This window comes from Branchiostoma floridae, chromosome 11 (assembly GCF_000003815.2).
Source record: "Branchiostoma floridae strain S238N-H82 chromosome 11, Bfl_VNyyK, whole genome shotgun sequence".
NCBI classification, from domain to species: domain Eukaryota; kingdom Metazoa; phylum Chordata; class Leptocardii; order Amphioxiformes; family Branchiostomatidae; genus Branchiostoma; species Branchiostoma floridae.
Genome location: NC_049989.1, coordinates 22,072,909 through 22,092,416, shown reverse-complemented (window position 1 = coordinate 22,092,416; position 19,508 = coordinate 22,072,909). Strand labels below are relative to the sequence as shown.

Here is a 19,508-nt window from a genome sequence, read left to right as displayed (position 1 = left end):
ATTTTTGTGCAGCACAATAGTCACACTGGTCACACTTGTAGGTTTTTTCACCAGTATGAATTCTCATGTGTTGGGATAAATGACACTTTTGCACAGTACTGTACCCGCACTCCCCACACATGTAGGGCTTTTGACCAGTGTGCTTTGCTAGATGTTGTTTCAAGGTGGACTTGTGTGCAGCAGAATAGTCACACTGGTCACACTTGTAGGGTTTTTCTCCAGTATGTGTCCTTATATGCTGGGATAAATCAGACTTCCGAGCTGTCCTGTACCCACACTCGCCACACATGTAGGGTTTGTCACCAGTATGTTTGGCTAGATGTTGGTCCAAACTGTCTTTTCGTGCAGTAGAATAGTCACACTGGTCACACTTGTAGGGTTTTTCCCCTGTATGAGTTTTCATATGTTTGGATAAGGTAGATTTCCGAGCTGTCCTGTGCCCACACTCCCCACACATGTAGGGCTTCTCACCAGTATGTTTGGATAAATGTTTGTCCAAATTGAACTTTGCTGCAGCAGAATAGTCACACTGGTTACACTTGTAAGGTTTTTCACCTGTATGAGTTCTCATATGTCGTGATAAGTCAGACTTCTTAGCTGTCCTGTACCCACACTCCCCACACATGTAGGGTTTCTCTTTAGCTTCTGGCTGATTGACCAAACTGATTTTTGTTCCGGCCGACTGTTTGTCGAACTTGCTTGCATCTCTGTCCCATGAAACTACTGCAGGAGACCCACTACAGAGGTTCTGGGGAACAGTGGTAGGAGACCCATTGCCTGCCTCTGCCATGTCTGACCTGATGGAGGAAAAGAAACAGAACAATAGAAAATATCATAAGTCAGAATTGCAGCTTTTTCAGCTTATACCAAATAGGGGAAGCTGCTACAACTCCACTCCCATCGTAATAATGTTAAAATAAATCAGAAATCTGACCCACTGCCAAGGCAAATGACCCATTGTTTAAGATGGTCTCATTCCTGTATTACTCCAAGTGTGTAGTCTAAATGAGTCTGGGCCCAAAAAATGATAGTGTATCAAAAGCTTGTCTCTAGGTGGATGCTAGTTCAGTGGATGATAAAATTTCCCTTTCATCGCCCCACTTGATATAAAAAGGATTGAGATGAAAGCTTGTACATATATCACTGTTATCATCATGTTGGAAACTTTCGTAAAGCCAGCGACTGTCAGACGTGTATATTTATTTGTCCTGAGTGCTGCGGCCAGGCTTTTATTCCGCTAAAAAGGGCCTCTAGCAGCTATTGGCTACTCGAGGTTTAAACTTCGATAACTATCATTGTGCACTTTAGATTTGGGTGACATTTTTTTATTGCCTAACGAACGAATACTTGCAAATGAAAGGTACTACACAAAGTCTACTACACAAAGTTTGAAACCAAAACAATTTTCAGAGATAACCACGCATACAATGACGCCGTGTGTGGCATAACTGGTAGAGTGTTCGGCTCGGAATCTATAAGTCTCGAGTTCCGATACCCGCCGTGCCCCCGGCGTTGTGCCCTTGTCACTTTACACAACCTTCCTGACTCTACCCAGGTGTAAAATGCGTACCTGACTTCGGTCGAAGGTAAAAGAAAAGACCACCTTTACCCTCTGTCTGTACTGTGTACTAGTATGTGCAAGTTGTTAATATAAGTTACTAGCTTGAGTGCAGTGCCTCATCTGTCCAAAAGCAAATAGAAAAAAAATGCATGCCTGACCTGGAAATTTGTCTTCACTTTTCATATCTGTCTTTTTTTAGTATTCTGTTTTCCTTGGACAGAGAAGCCCAACTCAATATAACACACTGCTTTACAGTGGGGCCCTGGATAACACCTGTGACATTTATTTATCCCATCAACACAAATATAAAAAATTCCATGAAATCGTCTTTTCGGGAGGGATGTAAAACGGGAGTCCGGGTAAATCAGTCTCATTACTCAATTTCTTATATTGGGTACCTACTGGCTGCAAATACACCCGATATTATCATTGTTATTATAACAAACAAAATATATACAAAACAGACCAATTATTCATACAGTCAAACCCGTATTAGCGGCCACCTTTGCATAGCAACCACCAGGCCATTTGGTCAATTTTTGTTGGTGACTTGAATTTTTCCCATTGACCTCAGCATTAAGAAATAGTCTATAAGCGGCCACCTGTCCAACGCGGCCACGGCCACACGATTTCCGGCCCCGTAGATACAGAAACATTGCCTATTGGGACCATACAGTGGCTCTATGTCACCCTGCGCCGAATTTGAAATTGAAGTTTGGGAGGATTTGGAGTTCCTGACAGGGTCGATTTGGCAGTAGCAGAAGGTACGCATGTCTCGAACATTAGAGTGTAAGTCTTTTTCGGCTTGTTTACCAAAACTGAGCATGGCAATATCAATCATTTTTGGTAGACTTAACTTTGGCAGGGTTACTAGTAGTTGAGTTGTGAGACGATCGAGACAATGTTACTTGGTTAGAAAGATTAGTGGGTTCTGAAATAATGTGTAACTTTTGATCAATTGATCGGCATTTTCTCTATAGTCGTCACCTGTCTACAGTGGCCACATTTCTGCAGTCCCTTGGGTGGCCGCTATAGACAGGTTTGACTGTATATTAGTCCAGTCTCAAGTTCAGGTCAGCTCTACATTTCATCATGTTTGAAGCCGTCTTTGTCTCATTTGGATGATTATATTGCAGACAATTTCGTACAGAAACTACCCCTAAAATGAAAGACGTGACGATTCGCCCCCCTCCCCAAAATATTTCCACACCACGTCTTACATTCCGTCCTATGTGGCCCAATACACCATGGAGATGACCTACAGCTCCTCTGCTTCACGATAAGAAAGTCATTTAGTATATAATCCAAGTTCTTACCTGCTTCAGGGTTGATTTTACCTTCACACAAAATTATCCCGCAAGCGTCTTCCAAGCGAACCAACAGGTGAAAGGTGAACTTACCCTGGGGAAAGTTCACGTTTGATGCCTGATTACCCATTTAATGTGCGTGCAGCTCTGTCGATATCGTACAAAGGCTGTATCCATATCCATTCTCTGGCCATTTTTCTGTGTTGTCCAGTTTGGACTTGGTTAATACTACATGTACATAAGGCCAAGGAGGTCTTATTTGACCTCATAGCTGCCGCTAGATGTTGCTTCAAGGTGGACTTCTGTGCAGCAGAATATAGTCACACTGGACTCACTTGTTGGGGTTTCGACCAGTGTGGTTTTCCATGTGTTTGTTTAGGTTACGTTTGTCAGCTGTCCTGTATTCGCACTCACCACACTTGTAGGGCTTCTCTCCGGTGTGAGTTCTCATATGTTTGGATAGGTGACACTTATAAGCTGTTCTGTACCCACACTCCCCGCACATGTAGGGTTTTACACCTGAGTGTATATTTAATAGATGTAGGTTCAAATGATTTTTCTGAGCAGCAGAATAGTCACACTGGTCACACTTGTAGGGTTTTTCACCAGTATGAGTTCTCATATGTAGGGATAAGTGAGCCTTTTTAGCGGTCCTGTACCCACACTCCCCACATATGTAGGGTTTTTCACCTGTGTGCTTTGTCATATGCAGAGACAGGTGAGACCTCCGTGCTGTCCTGAACCCACACTGGCCACACATGTAGGGTTTCTCACCGGTGTGTTTCCTCATGTGTTGGGTTAAGGCATACTTTTTAGTTGTCCTGTACCCACACTCGCCACACATGTAGGGTTTCTTACCGGTGTGTATGGCTCGATGTTGTTCCAAGGTAGATTTAAGAGCAGCAGAATAGTCACACAGGTCACACTTGTAGGGTTTTTCTCCAGTATGGGTTCTCATGTGTTCGGACAAGTGAGGCTCTCTAAGTGTCTTGAAACCACACAAGCCACACATATAGGGCTTTTCACCTGTGTGGATTTTCATATGTAGGGATAAGTGAGACTTTTTAGCGGTCCTGTATTCACATTTCCTACACATGTAGGGTTTTACACCAGTGTGTTTTGCTCGATGGTCATTCAAGGTGGATATCTGTGCAGCAGAATAATCACAATGGTCACACTTGTAGGGTTTTTCACCTGTATGAGTTCTCAAATGTTTGAACAAGTCAGACTTTTGAGCTGATCTGTGCCCGCACTCCCCACACATGTAGGGCTTCTCTCCAGTGTGTTTGGCCAGATGCTGGTTCAAGTGGGACTTACGTGCAGCAGAATAATCACACTGGTCGCACTTGTAGGGTTTTTCCCCGGTATGAGTTCTCATATGTTGCGATAAGTGACACTTTTTAGTGGTTCTGTACCCACACTCCTCACACATGTAGCGTTTGTTTCCAGTGTGTGCTTCTCGATGATTGTTCAAACTGGTTTTAGTTTCCATTGACTGGTCCTCCAACTTGCTTGAAGGTCTGTCCGATAAAACTTCAGTAGGAGACCCTTCACAGTAGTTCCTCGGAACAGCAGTAGGAGACCCATCACCAGCATCTGCCATGTCCTCCTTAGGAGGAGATCCTAGAATTATTCGGCTAAAAAATGAGAAATTGGCAAGGAGAGTCCGTCCAAGCTAAGTTGGCATTTCTCCTCTGGCCGATCAAACCATCTGGTAGCAAAACTCCCTTGGCAAATTATTCTTCCTAGATAGCCAGCGTAGTCTGTAGTCTTGTAGAGATAAAAATTTTGAAGAGATTATTTTTTGAGAATCTGATGGATCAAGAAAACATTTTTGTCAGCTGATCAAAGACAGAAAAAATAGGAATCTGCTACAACTGCCCCGCCTCCCATTGTTAACGACGTTAAAAATTAAAACCTGACCCCCTCATCCTTACTGCTCCCCTCCCCAGTCATAGTTCCATGCACCTACTATACAAAGCATTTCCCCAAAGTTAGCCACGCATGCATGGCCTTTAGATTTGGTTTCACATGGTTTCTATACTTCTATAAAGTTTCATCTTAATGATTACACGACACCCTTCTTACAATCTGAGGTTTTCTAAACAGAAAGGACCGGTTTTGTCTCGAAATATGACGTGACGTGTAGTTTCGCCCCCCCCCCCCCTTTACTGTTTTTCACCCCGAAAGCCTCATTACATTCCGACTCCTTATGTGACCCATACACCATGCAAGTAAATTGAAGCTTCTCTGCTTCACGATAAGACAGTTATTTAGCATCAGATCAGAGTTCTTACCTGCTTCCAGGGGTGATTTTGTACCTTTACACAATCAGGTTATGACTATGTATGTACGTACAAACAAATACGGCTGGCGTCCTCTCACCGAACCAACGGGGTGAAAGGTGAACATGTCGTGGGGTGAAAGTTCACATTCTCTGCCTCGTTACCCATTTAGTGTGCAAAAGTCCTGCCTACATTGTAGACCCTTGTAAACCGTTACTTCAAAAACCAGGTGTAGTCAAGAATGTGTCAGTTACCGTATACGTCATGTACAACTAGGGCCAAAACAATTTATTTCCTTGGTTCTTACACATTTGTGGGGCAAATATTTAGCAGGTCAAGATTGATTAAACCAGGGGCCAGGTGGGAAACTTGAGTCGGACTAGATCCGGCCCCTTCTTTTTCATATAAGCATTCCTTTTGTTAAAATCTATGGACTAACAACTTGGAGTGGCTTTGAATAGCCGAAGTTAGGCATGTTGTTTTAAGCATATGTTATTTCTTTTCTGTACATGGCTCTGTATATATGGTATAGGTGCCTTATGTAAATGAATAAAGAAAAGAGTAAACAGGTGCAGTGATGCAGAATGTCACAGTACGCAAAAAAGATAGCTCAATGCAGCAAAATTGCTAAAATCCAGTTTTATTATCACCATGGCAACGCTCCAGTCTGGCTCCTGTACAGCTGATATGATTGGTGAACACAGAGGCAGACCCCCCCCCTAAAACTGAACCTCCCCCCCATCACAACCCCTTAAAACCCCCACCGTACAAACATGTACAACTCCTGTTAACACTAGGGGCTGGAGTAATATAATAAACCATTTTTGATTAATTGATTGATTGGAGTCTTCAATGGGAGAAGCCGAACTCCAAGCAGATGTTGGGAGTTAAAAATTGTTACGTTTCAAGATGCCCCTTTAATTAAATCCGACACTTTAAACTACTTAACCCAGCCACCGAAAATGTTACAACTTCTAGCCCAACATCTGCTTGGAGATTAGCTGAAGTCAAGGCTGTTATAAGAACATTTCTGAAGATCCCCCCCCCCCGCCTCTTCCACATCACCCACATTAATTACAAGAAAATACTGGGTTTGATACCCTTCCTGAAACCACAGAGTTTCAAACTTTATCATTCAAAACCCCTTGACAAACACCATTTAACATCTGCTGCTGATATTTCACATTTCATTTGGAAGTCGAGTCTTATAACTGGGACAATTTGATAAGACCAAATCTGCTTGAAAGCAGCTCTATGGTTGGCATGACTACGGCCTGGGATACATGAAATAAACATCTTGTTTTCACCACTTAAGAAAAATACAGTAAATACAGATATGTTAGAAAACATTAAAACACTTATTAACATGTACATATTGCCCTAAGTACCGAACATGAACTCTGTAAAATAATGTTAAGCATATAGATTCATCCTATATACAAAAGAAGGAAAAAAAGATGACAAAAACTTAGGACATAAAAAACGTGGCAAGTATGAGCAAATGTCTATAACACAACTTTGTTAACATGGACAAATGCAGAAAATTGTGGTAGATAGCCAAAAATAGTTCTAACTTTCAACTTGCAACGGGTAGAAGCTCACCAACATTATTGCCCATAAAATTCAAGTAACTTGACCTTTTTTCAAACCTTATAAATCATCTGCCACCTTTTAAGTACAGTATCATTTTAAAATAACCTTTCTGTATAAAACCAAGCATATTCCTTGGGAGATTTGTAATGCACATTTTCTGAACAAACATATGACTGAGTGTCAGAACACTGTAAGAAGTAACTTAAAAGTAAAAGTTCACAGAACTTCGTCATAGAGGCATAAAAAGCTTGGAGCTTGTGTACAAAAGAAAGGTAACTTGTAAGTACAGTGCTCGAAAAAAAATTGATGTAACTACTAAAGGTAAGTAACTTCTAAAGAAGCTACAGAACTTTTTGATCAAGACAGCCATGGAAAACTGTGACTTATATTGCAGAACTTCGGCTCTTAGAAACAAGCAAACCCACCAAGCTAATATTCCTGGTTACAGACACCATCAGGACTGTGCCTACTGGTGTGGTGGGTTCCGGGTAAAACTTCCCCCGGGACCAAATATGGTAATTCCACTTCCAGGAAATGTCGACGGGCTATGAAAGTCACCAAATATGGTATGTAGATAGAATCCTTGGAAATGCTGACAGGTTTTGAGAGTCACCAAATATGGTCACTCGCATTCCAGAACACCTTGGTCGTGAACCTTTTTTTAACTTTAAACTCTGAACTCTGAACTTCAACCCGACCAGAACGTGGACAAAATAGACAGCTGTTTGAACAGGACACTTGGAAACTACAGTTCATGACGTAAGTACTACGCAGGGGGGACGGGTACATGATCCATCCTCTTCTCCCCCTGGGGCTGCTCCTGGGCGTTCTCCCCCACCCCCGGGGCTTCCATCTGCCCCTTCCCCTCCCCTGCATCCCCCAGGGGAGGGTTCACATCCCCAGGGTGGCCGGGAATGGCGACCTGGACCGGCAGGGCGTCTGGGTTATACTGGTACTCCTGCCCTTTTAACTGTGGAGAGAGGAAAACAACAGCATGAGTAAAGTACAGCAACAGTAAAATACAAAATCGATCAGTGACAGTGAAACTGCAGTACCAACTGCACCCACTAGATGGTGCTTCTGTACCAATAAACACCATCTAGTACAATTAACTGTGGAGAGAGGAAAACAACAGCATGAGTTATAAAAGTACAGCAAAAGTAAAATACAAAATGTATCAGTGACAGTGATACTGCAGTACCAACTGCATCCACTAGGTGGTGCTTCTGTACCAATGAGTACCATCCTGTCTGTTCAATTCAGTTTTAGTTAATCCTCATTGTTTGCGGTGCCTTAAATGGAAGTGAAGACAATAAAACAAACAAAATACAATGTATAAGTATCAGTGAGGCCGCAGTGCCAACTTTACCCAGTAGGAGGCGCTGCTGTACCACTGAGTCCTTCTATGCTTTCAATAGCTGTGTAGGGGACCATCTAAACAAGGTATGAGTGGCATATGAGACTGCAGACCTAACTGCACTCAATAGGAGGCGCTTTTGCACCAGTAAGAACAGTGCTAGTGTACTACAGTTGGCATCTGTGGTCAGCTGAAATAATTCAGTCACTGATGAAAGGTGGTAGATGATGCCTGAGATGTCATTTCCAAATATAAAATCTATCAAGTTGCTTGAGTTATGCTTTGGTCACGCTTTCAAATCCTGGCCTGGCGGGGATATTTGCAGGAACGAAAAATGAAATTTTTCTTCACGGAATATATATAAGTTATGCTCATTAATGATCTTATAAAGTCTTGTGTGTTTTGTAGCCTTTCATATCACAATTTTTGTTTGCAAAAGCTGCCCTGCCGGCCCCGGATTGAAAATGTTCAAAATGAATATCTTTATCATGCTACATTATCATTGTAGATAACAGAGTAATGAGATTTACATAATCTAAAACTAAATGTAACGCTACTTCACCTTTATCCGCAGGGTAACCGATATTCGTTGTGTTTACCCACACAGTATTAAGTGATATCAACTGGACCGACGATGGTTTCAACTAGTAATGTGTCCAAAATATTGTAGTTTAAAACTACCGTCCGTCGACTTCATACCCCTAATTATAATATAAGTACCATTTCTAAAAGCAACGGATATAGGTGACTCCGCGGATGAAGGGGAACTAGCGTTACAGCTCAAGAACATGAAAACTGTTGTTATGTCGACATTCAAAAGTACGTTAATTAAAGCGACCGTAGCATTGCTGATTCAATCTTGAGCAATGACCCACCTTTTTCGTGTTTTCCAGTACGACCGCGTCGGGTTTTCCGTAGTCGGGTGGGTTCTGGCGTGGGTCGTAGCCGAGTCGCTGCAGCATGGGTGCAATGTACGGCATGTCGCGTACGACGTCGTCCGGCATGTGTCCGACCCACGACGTGAGCGCGTCCAGGTTCACAGGCTTCACCACCTGGTCAGTCGACCTCTCGATTCTGGAAACACAAGAAAAGTTTCAAACGTTATTCTCCTGCCAACTTGATGGAAGATGGTGATTTGAGAAGTCAGTGATTTAATAGCTGAGAGGGTTAAGAGCTGAGAACCAACAAATCAAATTGTTTTGGCCCGACTCGGTGGAAGCCAGATGAAGGAGCTGACATCATTTCCCAGAAGGCAGCAGTATGGAATGATGCTCGACCTAATCACACGGGAGGACGACAAATGGGAGGTCATAGGGGTCAAGCATGTCAACCCCTGTTATTGATAAACCCGTGACCTTCAAAACTGCACAGAGAAGGGCAAGGACACAGCTGATGACCTTCTGGAATAGGTAAATTTGACCTTGACTGGGCAGTAGATAAAGAGCTGTGACCTTCATGGTCCCATTTACAAAACCTGCAACTTTCAAAGGTCAGAGTTGACAGGAATGGCAAGGGCACTGGCGATGACCTTAATGGACAGAAAGAAGCAGTCATCTTGACCTTGAGTGGATAGAAAGTATAAGGTCGTGACCTTTCACAAATGGCACTTTTCCGTTTTTATCAAATTTGTATTCTCAGAACAAATGTAAGATCTGTTTAACTGCAAGGTCATGCCTGAAGGCAAACTGTGGACGTGGGATGTGTGGTACAGACAATACAAAGTTACATTTTGTATACATGCTACTGGTCACTCATGGAAACAGACATGTCATAAAACCCCTGTCACATGATATACGATCTTCGGACGTACTTCACAATCGCAGGAAGGTGAGCTTATTTAATGATCTTAAGATGGTCATGAGTATTTTCGCTTCAAAACTTCCCCTGTCACATATGAGCAAGGCTTGTGCGATCGTCTGTGAATAAATCTATGATAATTAATCACCCATGACCTCTTGCCCGCGGACAAGGTAACACAAAACGTTCCTCACAGAAAGGCAGGATATCAATAAATGTTGTTTCTTTTGTTGTCGTTATCTTTTTAACCAATTAATGGAATACGCGGGCATACTAGAAATGACGAAAGAAAAGAAATTGTGTCACAAAGGCAGCCTACATACTGCCACAGGGGCCACAATGTCAGAATTACCATCACATTCCCAGACATTCAATATTTGTACAAACGAAGTTGGGCGAACGCCGTCCGAACGTCGCCCGACTGACAGGCATTCGCCATCTGATTTGCACTAGGTCTGTGCTGGATTGACGCACGACTATTAATCGAATGTCGACCAATACCGCACGATCTGCGACTCGGTAACGAGCTCTGCGATCTCGAAGATCTCCTGCGACTTGTTGCTTACGTTAAGAACATGTTTGGCTGCACTGCGACCATCGTACAACCCCTGAAAATCGCAGGCAATCCCTAAAAATCGCCAGATGATCATGAGAAAACTGGATGTCTTACTCACGAAAATGTCATTTAGAGCTCGTAAACTAGTCTTCCGATCGATTTTCGTGATGGGGGTATAAGGACAGCTTCATCAAAGGTCTCACATTGGGTCTCCCCCTTAAGTTCCCCTCCGGGTCTCATGCTACAGTTCTACAATAGAAACATGATCTCACTTTGATAGCGACGCTCCTCCCGGCTTGCCGATGAAGTCCTGATGATGCAGCACGGCTTCGTCCCACGGAATCTCTAAAAACGTCAGGATTCGCTCCATCCACTCCTTAGGGTGTAATACGAGCTGTTCGTACTGTACAGGCATGCACTTCGTTGGACCCACCTGTAAACAAACAAACAAACAAACAAACATTAGAGTCAGGATCCATCCACTCCTTAGGGTGTAATACGAGCTGTTCGTACTGTACAGGCATGCACTTCGTGGGCCCCACCTGTAAACAAACAAACAAACAAACAAACAAACATTAGGGTCTGGATCCATCCACTCCGTAGGGTGTAATACGAGCTGTTCGTACTGTACAGGCATGCACTTCGTGGGCCCCACCTGTAAACAAACAAACAAACATTAGGGTCAGGATCCATCCACTCCGCAGGGTGTAATACGAGCTGTTCGTACTGTACAGGCATGCACTTCGTGGGCCCCACCTGTAAACAAACAAACAAACATTAGGGTCAGGATCCATCCACTCCGCAGGGTGTAATACGAGCTGTTCGTACTGTACAGGCATGCACTTCGTGGGCCCCACCTGTAAACAAACAAACAAACAAACAAACATTAGGGTCAAGATTCAGCCACTCCTTAGGGTGTAATACGAGCTGCCCGTACTGTGCATGCATGCACTTTGTGGGGCCCACCTGTAAACAAACAAACAAACAAACAAACAAACAAACAAACATTTTTTTCTTTTGCTGTGAGTAGAAAAATCTAAAGCAGCTAGAAGCCTGATTTGACTCCTCATGAATAACTAAAGGCCCAAATAAATAAACAAACTGTTGAGAGATAGAAAAAAATTGACATTGGTGGTCTGGAATGATCTCAAAGGTCTATATAATGTCTATGTACAAATGTACCAGTGGCCCAGCTCTCCTAATATAGTGGTCTGTGTGGTCCAAGAGCTGAAAAGGTGATAGGCGCTGCTTATGTATACCAAAATGTTTGTGAAAGATTTGTCCATTTTCTGGTTAAGTGAAACTACGAACCTAACTGTTCGCACATACTGTACACGCATATATTTTACTTTCTGCAGGAAATGCAATTTGAGAAATAACAAGGCAAACTATCACTTCATATGTTGGGTCAACCTTCACCATTTCCAGCTTGTAACACCAGGAAACATCACTGATGAAGTTGGGTAACGAGAAGCAAACTTCCTGCAGCTCTCTGTCATTTTTCCTGCCCTGCCTCGCACGGAATGTAAGAAAAATGATGCCATTATCTTAAGACACTTTATTTAACCTCACCTATTAGTACTAAAGGCATAGTAAAGCTCTAACGATCAATTAATCAATCAGCCAATCAATCAATCAATTGCCTGCAGGCATCAGTACCGAAATTTCAACAGTCTGATATATTTTTATCATAATTTCACAATTTTCCAAGAAAAAATCCATCCAAAAACCCTCCAACTGAAATTGCCATGCCTGAACAGTCAAGTCTATTTATAGAGTGCTTTGCCGTCAATCATCCCGACTTTCTCACCTCTCCAAATGAAAACTGATTTTAATGTATTTTTCAACGCCTCATTGCTCCGTCTACGGCCCTGACTCGACAACCTTATAGGGCCAAAGAAATTCAATCGTTTGTTCTTGGACTCAAAATCTACATTTGACTGGAAGATCCACATGAAGTTTGAGGGAAATTTTGTAACCTGTATACACGCAGTTTCACAGAAAGAATATAGACAGATTCAAGTTTTCCAGTTTTACTAGAATGAACTTTCAGAACCATTCAGCACATACATCTAACTGGAATCCCATAAGTATTTTGGATTGGGAACAGGGCCTAACAAGTGAGACGTCTGTGAACCACAGAACTGCGCTGGGACGGCCTCTAAAGGTGTTCAAAGGTTCGTGTTCGACATCCCCTAACAAGTGAGAGACTGATTTTCCCCTCGGCGAAGCTAACGGCTTTCATCAGCATTGACGCGGGAACGTTCGGCCGCGTCGGCAAAAACAAACGATCCTCGACAGAATTTAATTTTCTGCTCTCGATAACTCCAATCACACGGCTCGACGCAGCTGATTACGGCATAAATCAGCCCCGCGGGTCGTTACCGGGGTGATGTCACGTCGCCGTGGTAACGGGGCATGCTCGGTGAGCTGTTTTGCACATGCAGCAGATGCACCATCGAAAACAAAGATTGGACTGTGCTGCAACATGGAACTGAAAATTCTGAACTTTGTAACAGTACTGTTTTCTGAACTAATCTGCCATTGAAGTAAATCTCTTTTTTTTTTCTTATCCAGTTGATTGGCAGTAGATATTGAATTGTACTTGAATCCTATCTGCTTTATTGGTGGTAATTTTCTATAACTTTCTTATGCACAGTGTACATCATGTTGAGGACTGCACAAGGCAGGCTGACAACTTGGTTATGCACTACTTGTAGTTTGTACGTTTGTGAAGACAAGTTTGTTTCTTTTTTTACTAAGTCTTGAACACCATTATGTAAAATTGGATCCTTTTCAAAACATAGAATGACCACCAAAGTGCAAAGCAAACAGTGAAAGCTGAACACATCTGAAGTGCTTTGTCATTTCCTACATACTGCATAGTCTTGATGTCAAGTATTTATCACCCTTGTGTAGCTGTAGGACCTGGAACTGGTCTGTTAGGAAACACCACAACAATAATGTACCTTGTCTTTATTTCTTTGTACCTGAATCCCATAGCGTGAAACTGAATCCTTTTCAAAACACAAAACGATCTCCAAAGTGCAAAACAAGCAGCCGAAGCTGAAAGCTAATTGAACAAGCTCTCCTCAAAGCCCCCTGTGCGAGAGCAGCTCACGTGGGCGCCTAGTCCAGGAGATCCTACAGGCCAGGCCTTGTTTAACAGTAATGCACACAGTAGAGACGGTAAAGCCTGTATTTGAGCACATGTTGGAGACAGTAATGCACATGTTTCAGCGGGGCGTAAGTTAAAAAGTGGCAGATTTGGGAGGCTCGACACACCAATCTCCATACACCAGCTGTTGACACAAAGTCTAGAAAATACTCGAGCCAACAGGCAGGGCTAGGTGGAGTCTGGGTTCTTTATATGTCTGAGAGCAAAACCTGTGTGTCTTTTTTAAAATTCTTAAAAAGTTTGCTCAAAGCAAGGCCATTAACCATTTCTAGGCACTGATCTACGCTCACTGTGGCAGCATATCTTCTCCATAAGTCAGAAACATTGAGCTTCAGCAAGTTTCACTAACTGACTCAATAGGCGAAGTCTTAAGTTGAGAATTCAAAAAAGTTAAAGATAGTTTTGAGGGTTCTTGAAAAGTCAATACACAAAGCATGTGTTTCTTAGACTTAGGAATCTAAAGAGACAGTCTTGAAAGGTGCAAGACTGTTCAGCTGCTACCATGTCTCAAAAGTTATTGACAACAGGAGGGTTACATTCAGATGATTACAGTTGTATCAGACTCATTTTTTGCTTAGCGTATTTCTGGAAAAAAACACACACAGAAATCACTGGTTCTGAGGTGAAAAAAAAGAATGAATAAGAGTCTGAGGGGGAAGTTTAACGGAGTGAAAATAGTTGGATGTAACTATACTTCACCTTTATCCATAGGGTAACCTATATCCGTTGCATATAAAAAAAGGGTGTTTGGGGATCGTTGATTTGATGGAAGGTACTTTCATGTTGCAATAGTTTGAAAATGTTGACATTTGAAACCCACGTCGTTGACCTGACATCTCTCAAATATTACCCAGCTTTTTTAAAACAACAAATCTAGGTTCAACTCCACAGATTAAGGTGAACTAGCATTAAGTTTTCCTCCAATCCAAATTTCTATGTTGTCCTCCAGCTAAGTTCTTTATCTGAAATGATCCTCAACCAAGACAATAAATTGTGTCGGCCTAACGCTTGAGTACCCTACAGCTAATCATGAAAGGTCAGTGTACTTAATTTCCCTGTTTGCTGTTAAAAGGCTTGGAACTCAGGTGACGAGGGTTTCTCATTTCTAATCTTCTAAGAGCCGGATAACACTTTACAAGGGAAGAATGATTTCTGCACAGGCAAACAACATGAATCACACACCACAAATCTGCACAGGTGGATGAAGTCCTGACCATTGCTATAATCCTATAGTTTACAATTAATAGTAAAAAAGTTTAAACTTTGTTCCAACACAATAAGAAATCATTTACTTTTAAGGTGTAGTAATAAATTTCAGTGTGCCTAAACTGTTTACAGCGTGCAAAATTGTGAGTTGAGTTTTCCCTGTGATCTTGTACTTTGCGTTCTACAATTTGCAGTTTTCTTGAGGGCATTTTGTTGTTTATTATTTATTTCACCACCTTACACACAATAAAATCAATGAAAAGTTACGAGTGAATAATTTGTTGTTACTGCATAAAACATAAGGTAATCAATTATAAGGTGAAAGTAAAAGGTAGTGGTACTCTATCTTGACATATTCAGTTGAATGACCGGTGCAATGGCCTAGTGGTTAGAGTGTTCGCCTTGCATTCGGTAGGTCGTGAGTTCGAACCCCGGCCGGGTCATACCAAAGACTTTAAAAATGGTACATGCTGCTTTCTCTGCTTAGCACTCAGCACTAAAGAGAAAGAGTATGGAAGTTAAACACACATCACTACCAGCGGACCAGCCCCCTGCTGTAGTGGCTTGCACATGTGTGGCCCAAGGGCTACTCGAAATGGAGATGGGCGCCACCCCAAAAAGCATCTGCACAGATGTAAGGGTAACTTTAACTGCATAAAACAGCCAGGTATTGGTGAGCTGGGGTTCATATACACGACCTGAGCTGACCCTTCCGTCTGCAATAACTCCTGTGAAGACTCCCCTGGTCTCCTCCTGATCTTGTCTTCATCATCTTTACTCCCCTGATGCTGCCTTGGTCTCCTCTTAACAAGGAGGTTGAAAGAGGGAAAGGAGTCGGCTCATAATTAGCACCTTGCCGCGGCCTTTGTTTTGCCCTGTTAAACCCTGCTGTGTCCCATTGTTCAGGTTGGCCGGCGGCAGTCCTTTGTAACCATGTTTGACTCCCCATAAAAGCCGCATAATGAGCCAGTCATGACGTCAGGGCAGCGGCAGGGACCGAGGCCGGCCCGATTAGAAGTCGAAGCCCCTTCGGTTTCCGACAATTTCCTTATTTGGATTGCGCAGTAGAGCTGCGCAGAAATCGGCATTCGAAAGAAAACAACATGGCGATCATGGCGATAGTTTGTTTTCCTTTCTACGACGAACATGGGTTTGTTTACAGCCATTTCTTTGGACTTATGTCATTTTTTTGGCCTTAGAAATATGGAGAAATATGTATAGATTTATGTTCTTATTACAAACATATAGCACTTTTCCAAAATAAACTTGAGGTTTTTACGTATTATACAGGTCTTTGTCGTTCCATTCATGTATTTTTTGGCGGTGGGCACTTACGATTTTTCCTGGGGTCTTAGCCTTCTTTTTCTGTATCAAAGTTGAGCTTGATAAGGTCTCCATGGATGGTCTGGTGCAAAGGGTGAAGTTGGGGCATCAAATAAATCTCCTTGCGAGGCGAATTTTGAGAGGCTAGTTTTCTCGACAAACTGGACAACATGCTTCTAGATAAATTCTTATTTTTGAATTATTTTCCAGAAAGAGTTAATAATTTTTCTGGGATGTTTTTATCACAGACTTTATCATGATTCCTTCCATCTCATTTAGCCAGCCACCGTATTCGTAGGCTTGAAAACATAATGCAACAGTCCCGCTTGTTTGACTGCAAGTTTCAAGCCTGTCGTGCGTCGGAGATCCTCCGTCTTGGGGCTTGCTTGATTTCCGTGCTATCGGCATCTTTATAATATAATAATAAAGCAAAGAGCGTTGTTGCTGTTCTTCTATCTACAACTCTCAACTTTTGAAAATCTTCCCCAAAGTTACTCTATTGTTCTTGTTGCCCGGCCATCATTCATGCTGTTGTCATTTATAATAGAGTGAACAATGAAAACAATGCCGATAGTCGGCTGGGTGTATGTAAATCAAGACCAATTCGCACCCCAATGTTAATGTTTTTTTCACAAGTGAGTCGAAGATGGTTGAAAAGGGACAAATTATGAGCCGACTCCTTTCCCTCTTTCAACCTCCTTGCTCTTAAGGTTCCGGGTCGGAGTTCAAATCTGACCGGAGTTGGCGGAAGGGTGGTGTAATCGGCCGGAAGTGCGCTGTTGTCTCCCTAACTTTTGCTCCCTATGGCTTGGTGATCGTTATAGCTGAGCATAGATTTGTCGTATTTTCTGAAAAGCCCGTGGGTTGTATTGTTTTTGTGCGAGGAGTAGTTGGTCGGCCAGCGAAACCATTTTTGTATTAGTCCGCTGCAACGGTGATGCGGTTTTTTCGCCTGATGACCCAAATAGCGGCGTTTTTCATGCGATTTCGAAGAAATGACGTCATCGGAGATTGCAAAAAAGTTATCACATGGAATTTTTTTATTTTCATTTTACACAAACGTGAAGAATTTAGCTTCTCTACCACGTAGGTCGTTATCCTGGGAAAATTCGTTTTTTCCAAGCAGCTTCGATCAAAAAAGTGTTAAAAAATGATAGTTTTCGGGTCCAAAATTAAAATTTTACTACATATTCGAACCAAAATAAAGAGGCAACAGACGGTACCAATAGGTTTGTCGGAAAGAGACAGTAAACGGCTTTCCGCCATATTGATTAAGTTTTGCGTCCTACGTTTACTAGCGGAACTGTAGCCCTTCGGCCTGAGGCTGCCCGCCAACCTCCGAAATCTTAAAAGAAACTCCGGTCCGATACCTTAATAGGGCGGCGCTTGTACCTTATATGACGTCATAGATGACGTAATTTCGACGCATTTTAAAGTTTCGATCAGATGTCGTTATATTGTGTAAAAACAAACACCGTTTTTCATTTTTCTAGTTAAAAAGTCAGCATATTCATGTACATGCCCTAGGCGCCCCCCTCCCCCTTTTTCACCCCCCCCCCCTAAGAACTACCATTACTGGCAACTTTAATCGATTCTGGCGGGCAGAATTTTCCAAAATCATATCTTTCTCTATGTCATTTGATTGGAGCCGACCTCTGTCGTTCACCTATCGCATATGTTCGCGATGCCGTTCATTAGTATGACTTAAATGGGCATTAAAGCTGAAATCTTGGTGCTTTAAGCCCTAACTTAAGGAGAAACTGGGTTTACTGACTTTCGGCTCATAGCTCCTTAACGCGGCGATCTTTTTTTCTTTCGGTGGTATGTAGTAATAGCCTATTAAAAGCACTACACATCTTTGCCGCGCTTATTCCAACTGCCCGCTTCTAGCGCCGACAATAAGATCCAGTTTGTGCTTTGCACTGTGTAAGAATGCATTCTTGCACACATTTGGGGCGCATTGTGCTTCTTAAGGGGCCGTTCACGGCGAAGTAGTTAAGAGTTTGGTGTCGGACGCGTTTGATTCTGAAAGTCTGAGATCTGGTCTACTGCTCCATGTCAAAATCTGGCACATTCTTCATTTTACTTACAAGCGACGAACTTAAAACGCGACCCCCTGCTGTTTTCCTTGAGCAACCTCTGACGTCACTCCGTGACGTCAGCGATGCCAACTTTTAAAGACGGTTTTCTACCGATGTGTAGCACCGAAACGACGGAGAGTGCACATACTTTCCCGGACAAGTTTATGGGCAGACTTTGCACCCCATTTTATCCGTTTTCAGAAAAGCGATGTCAGAAAAAAGCATGTTTTTCAATTTTTCTGTATTATAACGTAGGTTCAATATGCATCTAAGCTTGATAGCCTCAAAATACAGTGTTTTTGACCTGACTTTAAACCGCTCCTGTGGGAAAAGTAACCATCGGAGACAAACCAAACTTGGATATATGGTAGATATGAACTTTTTAAGTAATAAAAATACATATTGAGAAAAAATGTCCCTCTTAAGGTTCCGGGTCGGAGTTCAAATCTGACCGGAGTTGGCGGAAGGGTGGTGTAATCGGCCGGAAGTGCGCTGTTGTCTCCCTAACTTTTGCTCCCTATGGCTTGGTGATCGTTATAGCTGAGCATAGATTTGTCGTATTTTCTGAAAAGCCCGTGGGTTGTATTGTTTTTGTGCGAGGAGTAGTTGGTCGGCCAGCGAAACCATTTTTGTATTAGTCCGCTGCAACGGTGATGCGGTTTTTTCGCCTGATGACCCAAATAGCGGCGTTTTTCATGCGATTTCGAAGAAATGACGTCATCGGAGATTGCAAAAAAGTTATCACATGGAATTTTTTTATTTTCATTTTACACAAACGTGAAGAATTTAGCTTCTCTACCACGTAGGTCGTTATCCTGGGAAAATTCGTTTTTTCCAAGCAGCTTCGATCAAAAAAGTGTTAAAAAATGATAGTTTTCGGGTCCAAAATTAAAATTTTACTACATATTCGAACCAAAATAAAGAGGCAACAGATGGTACCAATAGGTTTGTCGGAAAGAGACAGTAAACGGCTTTCCGCCATATTGATTAAGTTTTGCGTCCTACGTTTACTAGCGGAACTGTAGCCCTTCGGCCTGAGGCTGCCCGCCAACCTCCGAAATCTTAAAAGAAACTCCGGTCCGATACCTTAATAACCTGGCAGCCTCGCTAGAACATGTCCCAGTGTACCCTGGGACTGACCCCTGACCTTTCACCCCTGACCCATCTCATTTCTGTATTCTGCACCACCAACTCTGGCACTTTGCCTGTCTTGTATCCAAGGCCACAGCAAATGAATGGATTGCGCCCCCACTCCCCCTATTGC

At 42.6% G+C, this 19,508-nt stretch overlaps 1 protein-coding gene across 5 annotated transcripts in view; it reads right to left on the bottom strand.

The window, feature by feature from the left end:
* Positions 1-6,710: 6,710 nt before the first annotated feature.
* LOC118426073 (protein-tyrosine sulfotransferase 1-like) overlaps positions 6,711-19,508 on the bottom strand; it is an 88,173-nt gene continuing 75,375 nt past the window's right edge. For all 5 annotated transcript variants that reach the window (XM_035835329.1, XM_035835328.1, XM_035835331.1 and 2 more), the window contains 3 exons: positions 10,729-10,889; positions 8,979-9,177; positions 6,711-7,716 (listed from right to left, as the gene is read on the bottom strand). In XM_035835329.1, the coding sequence (XP_035691222.1) occupies positions 7,513-7,716; positions 8,979-9,177; positions 10,729-10,889 (564 nt within the window). In that variant the 3' untranslated portion in view covers positions 6,711-7,512. The remainder of the gene's footprint in view (positions 7,717-8,978; positions 9,178-10,728; positions 10,890-19,508) is intronic.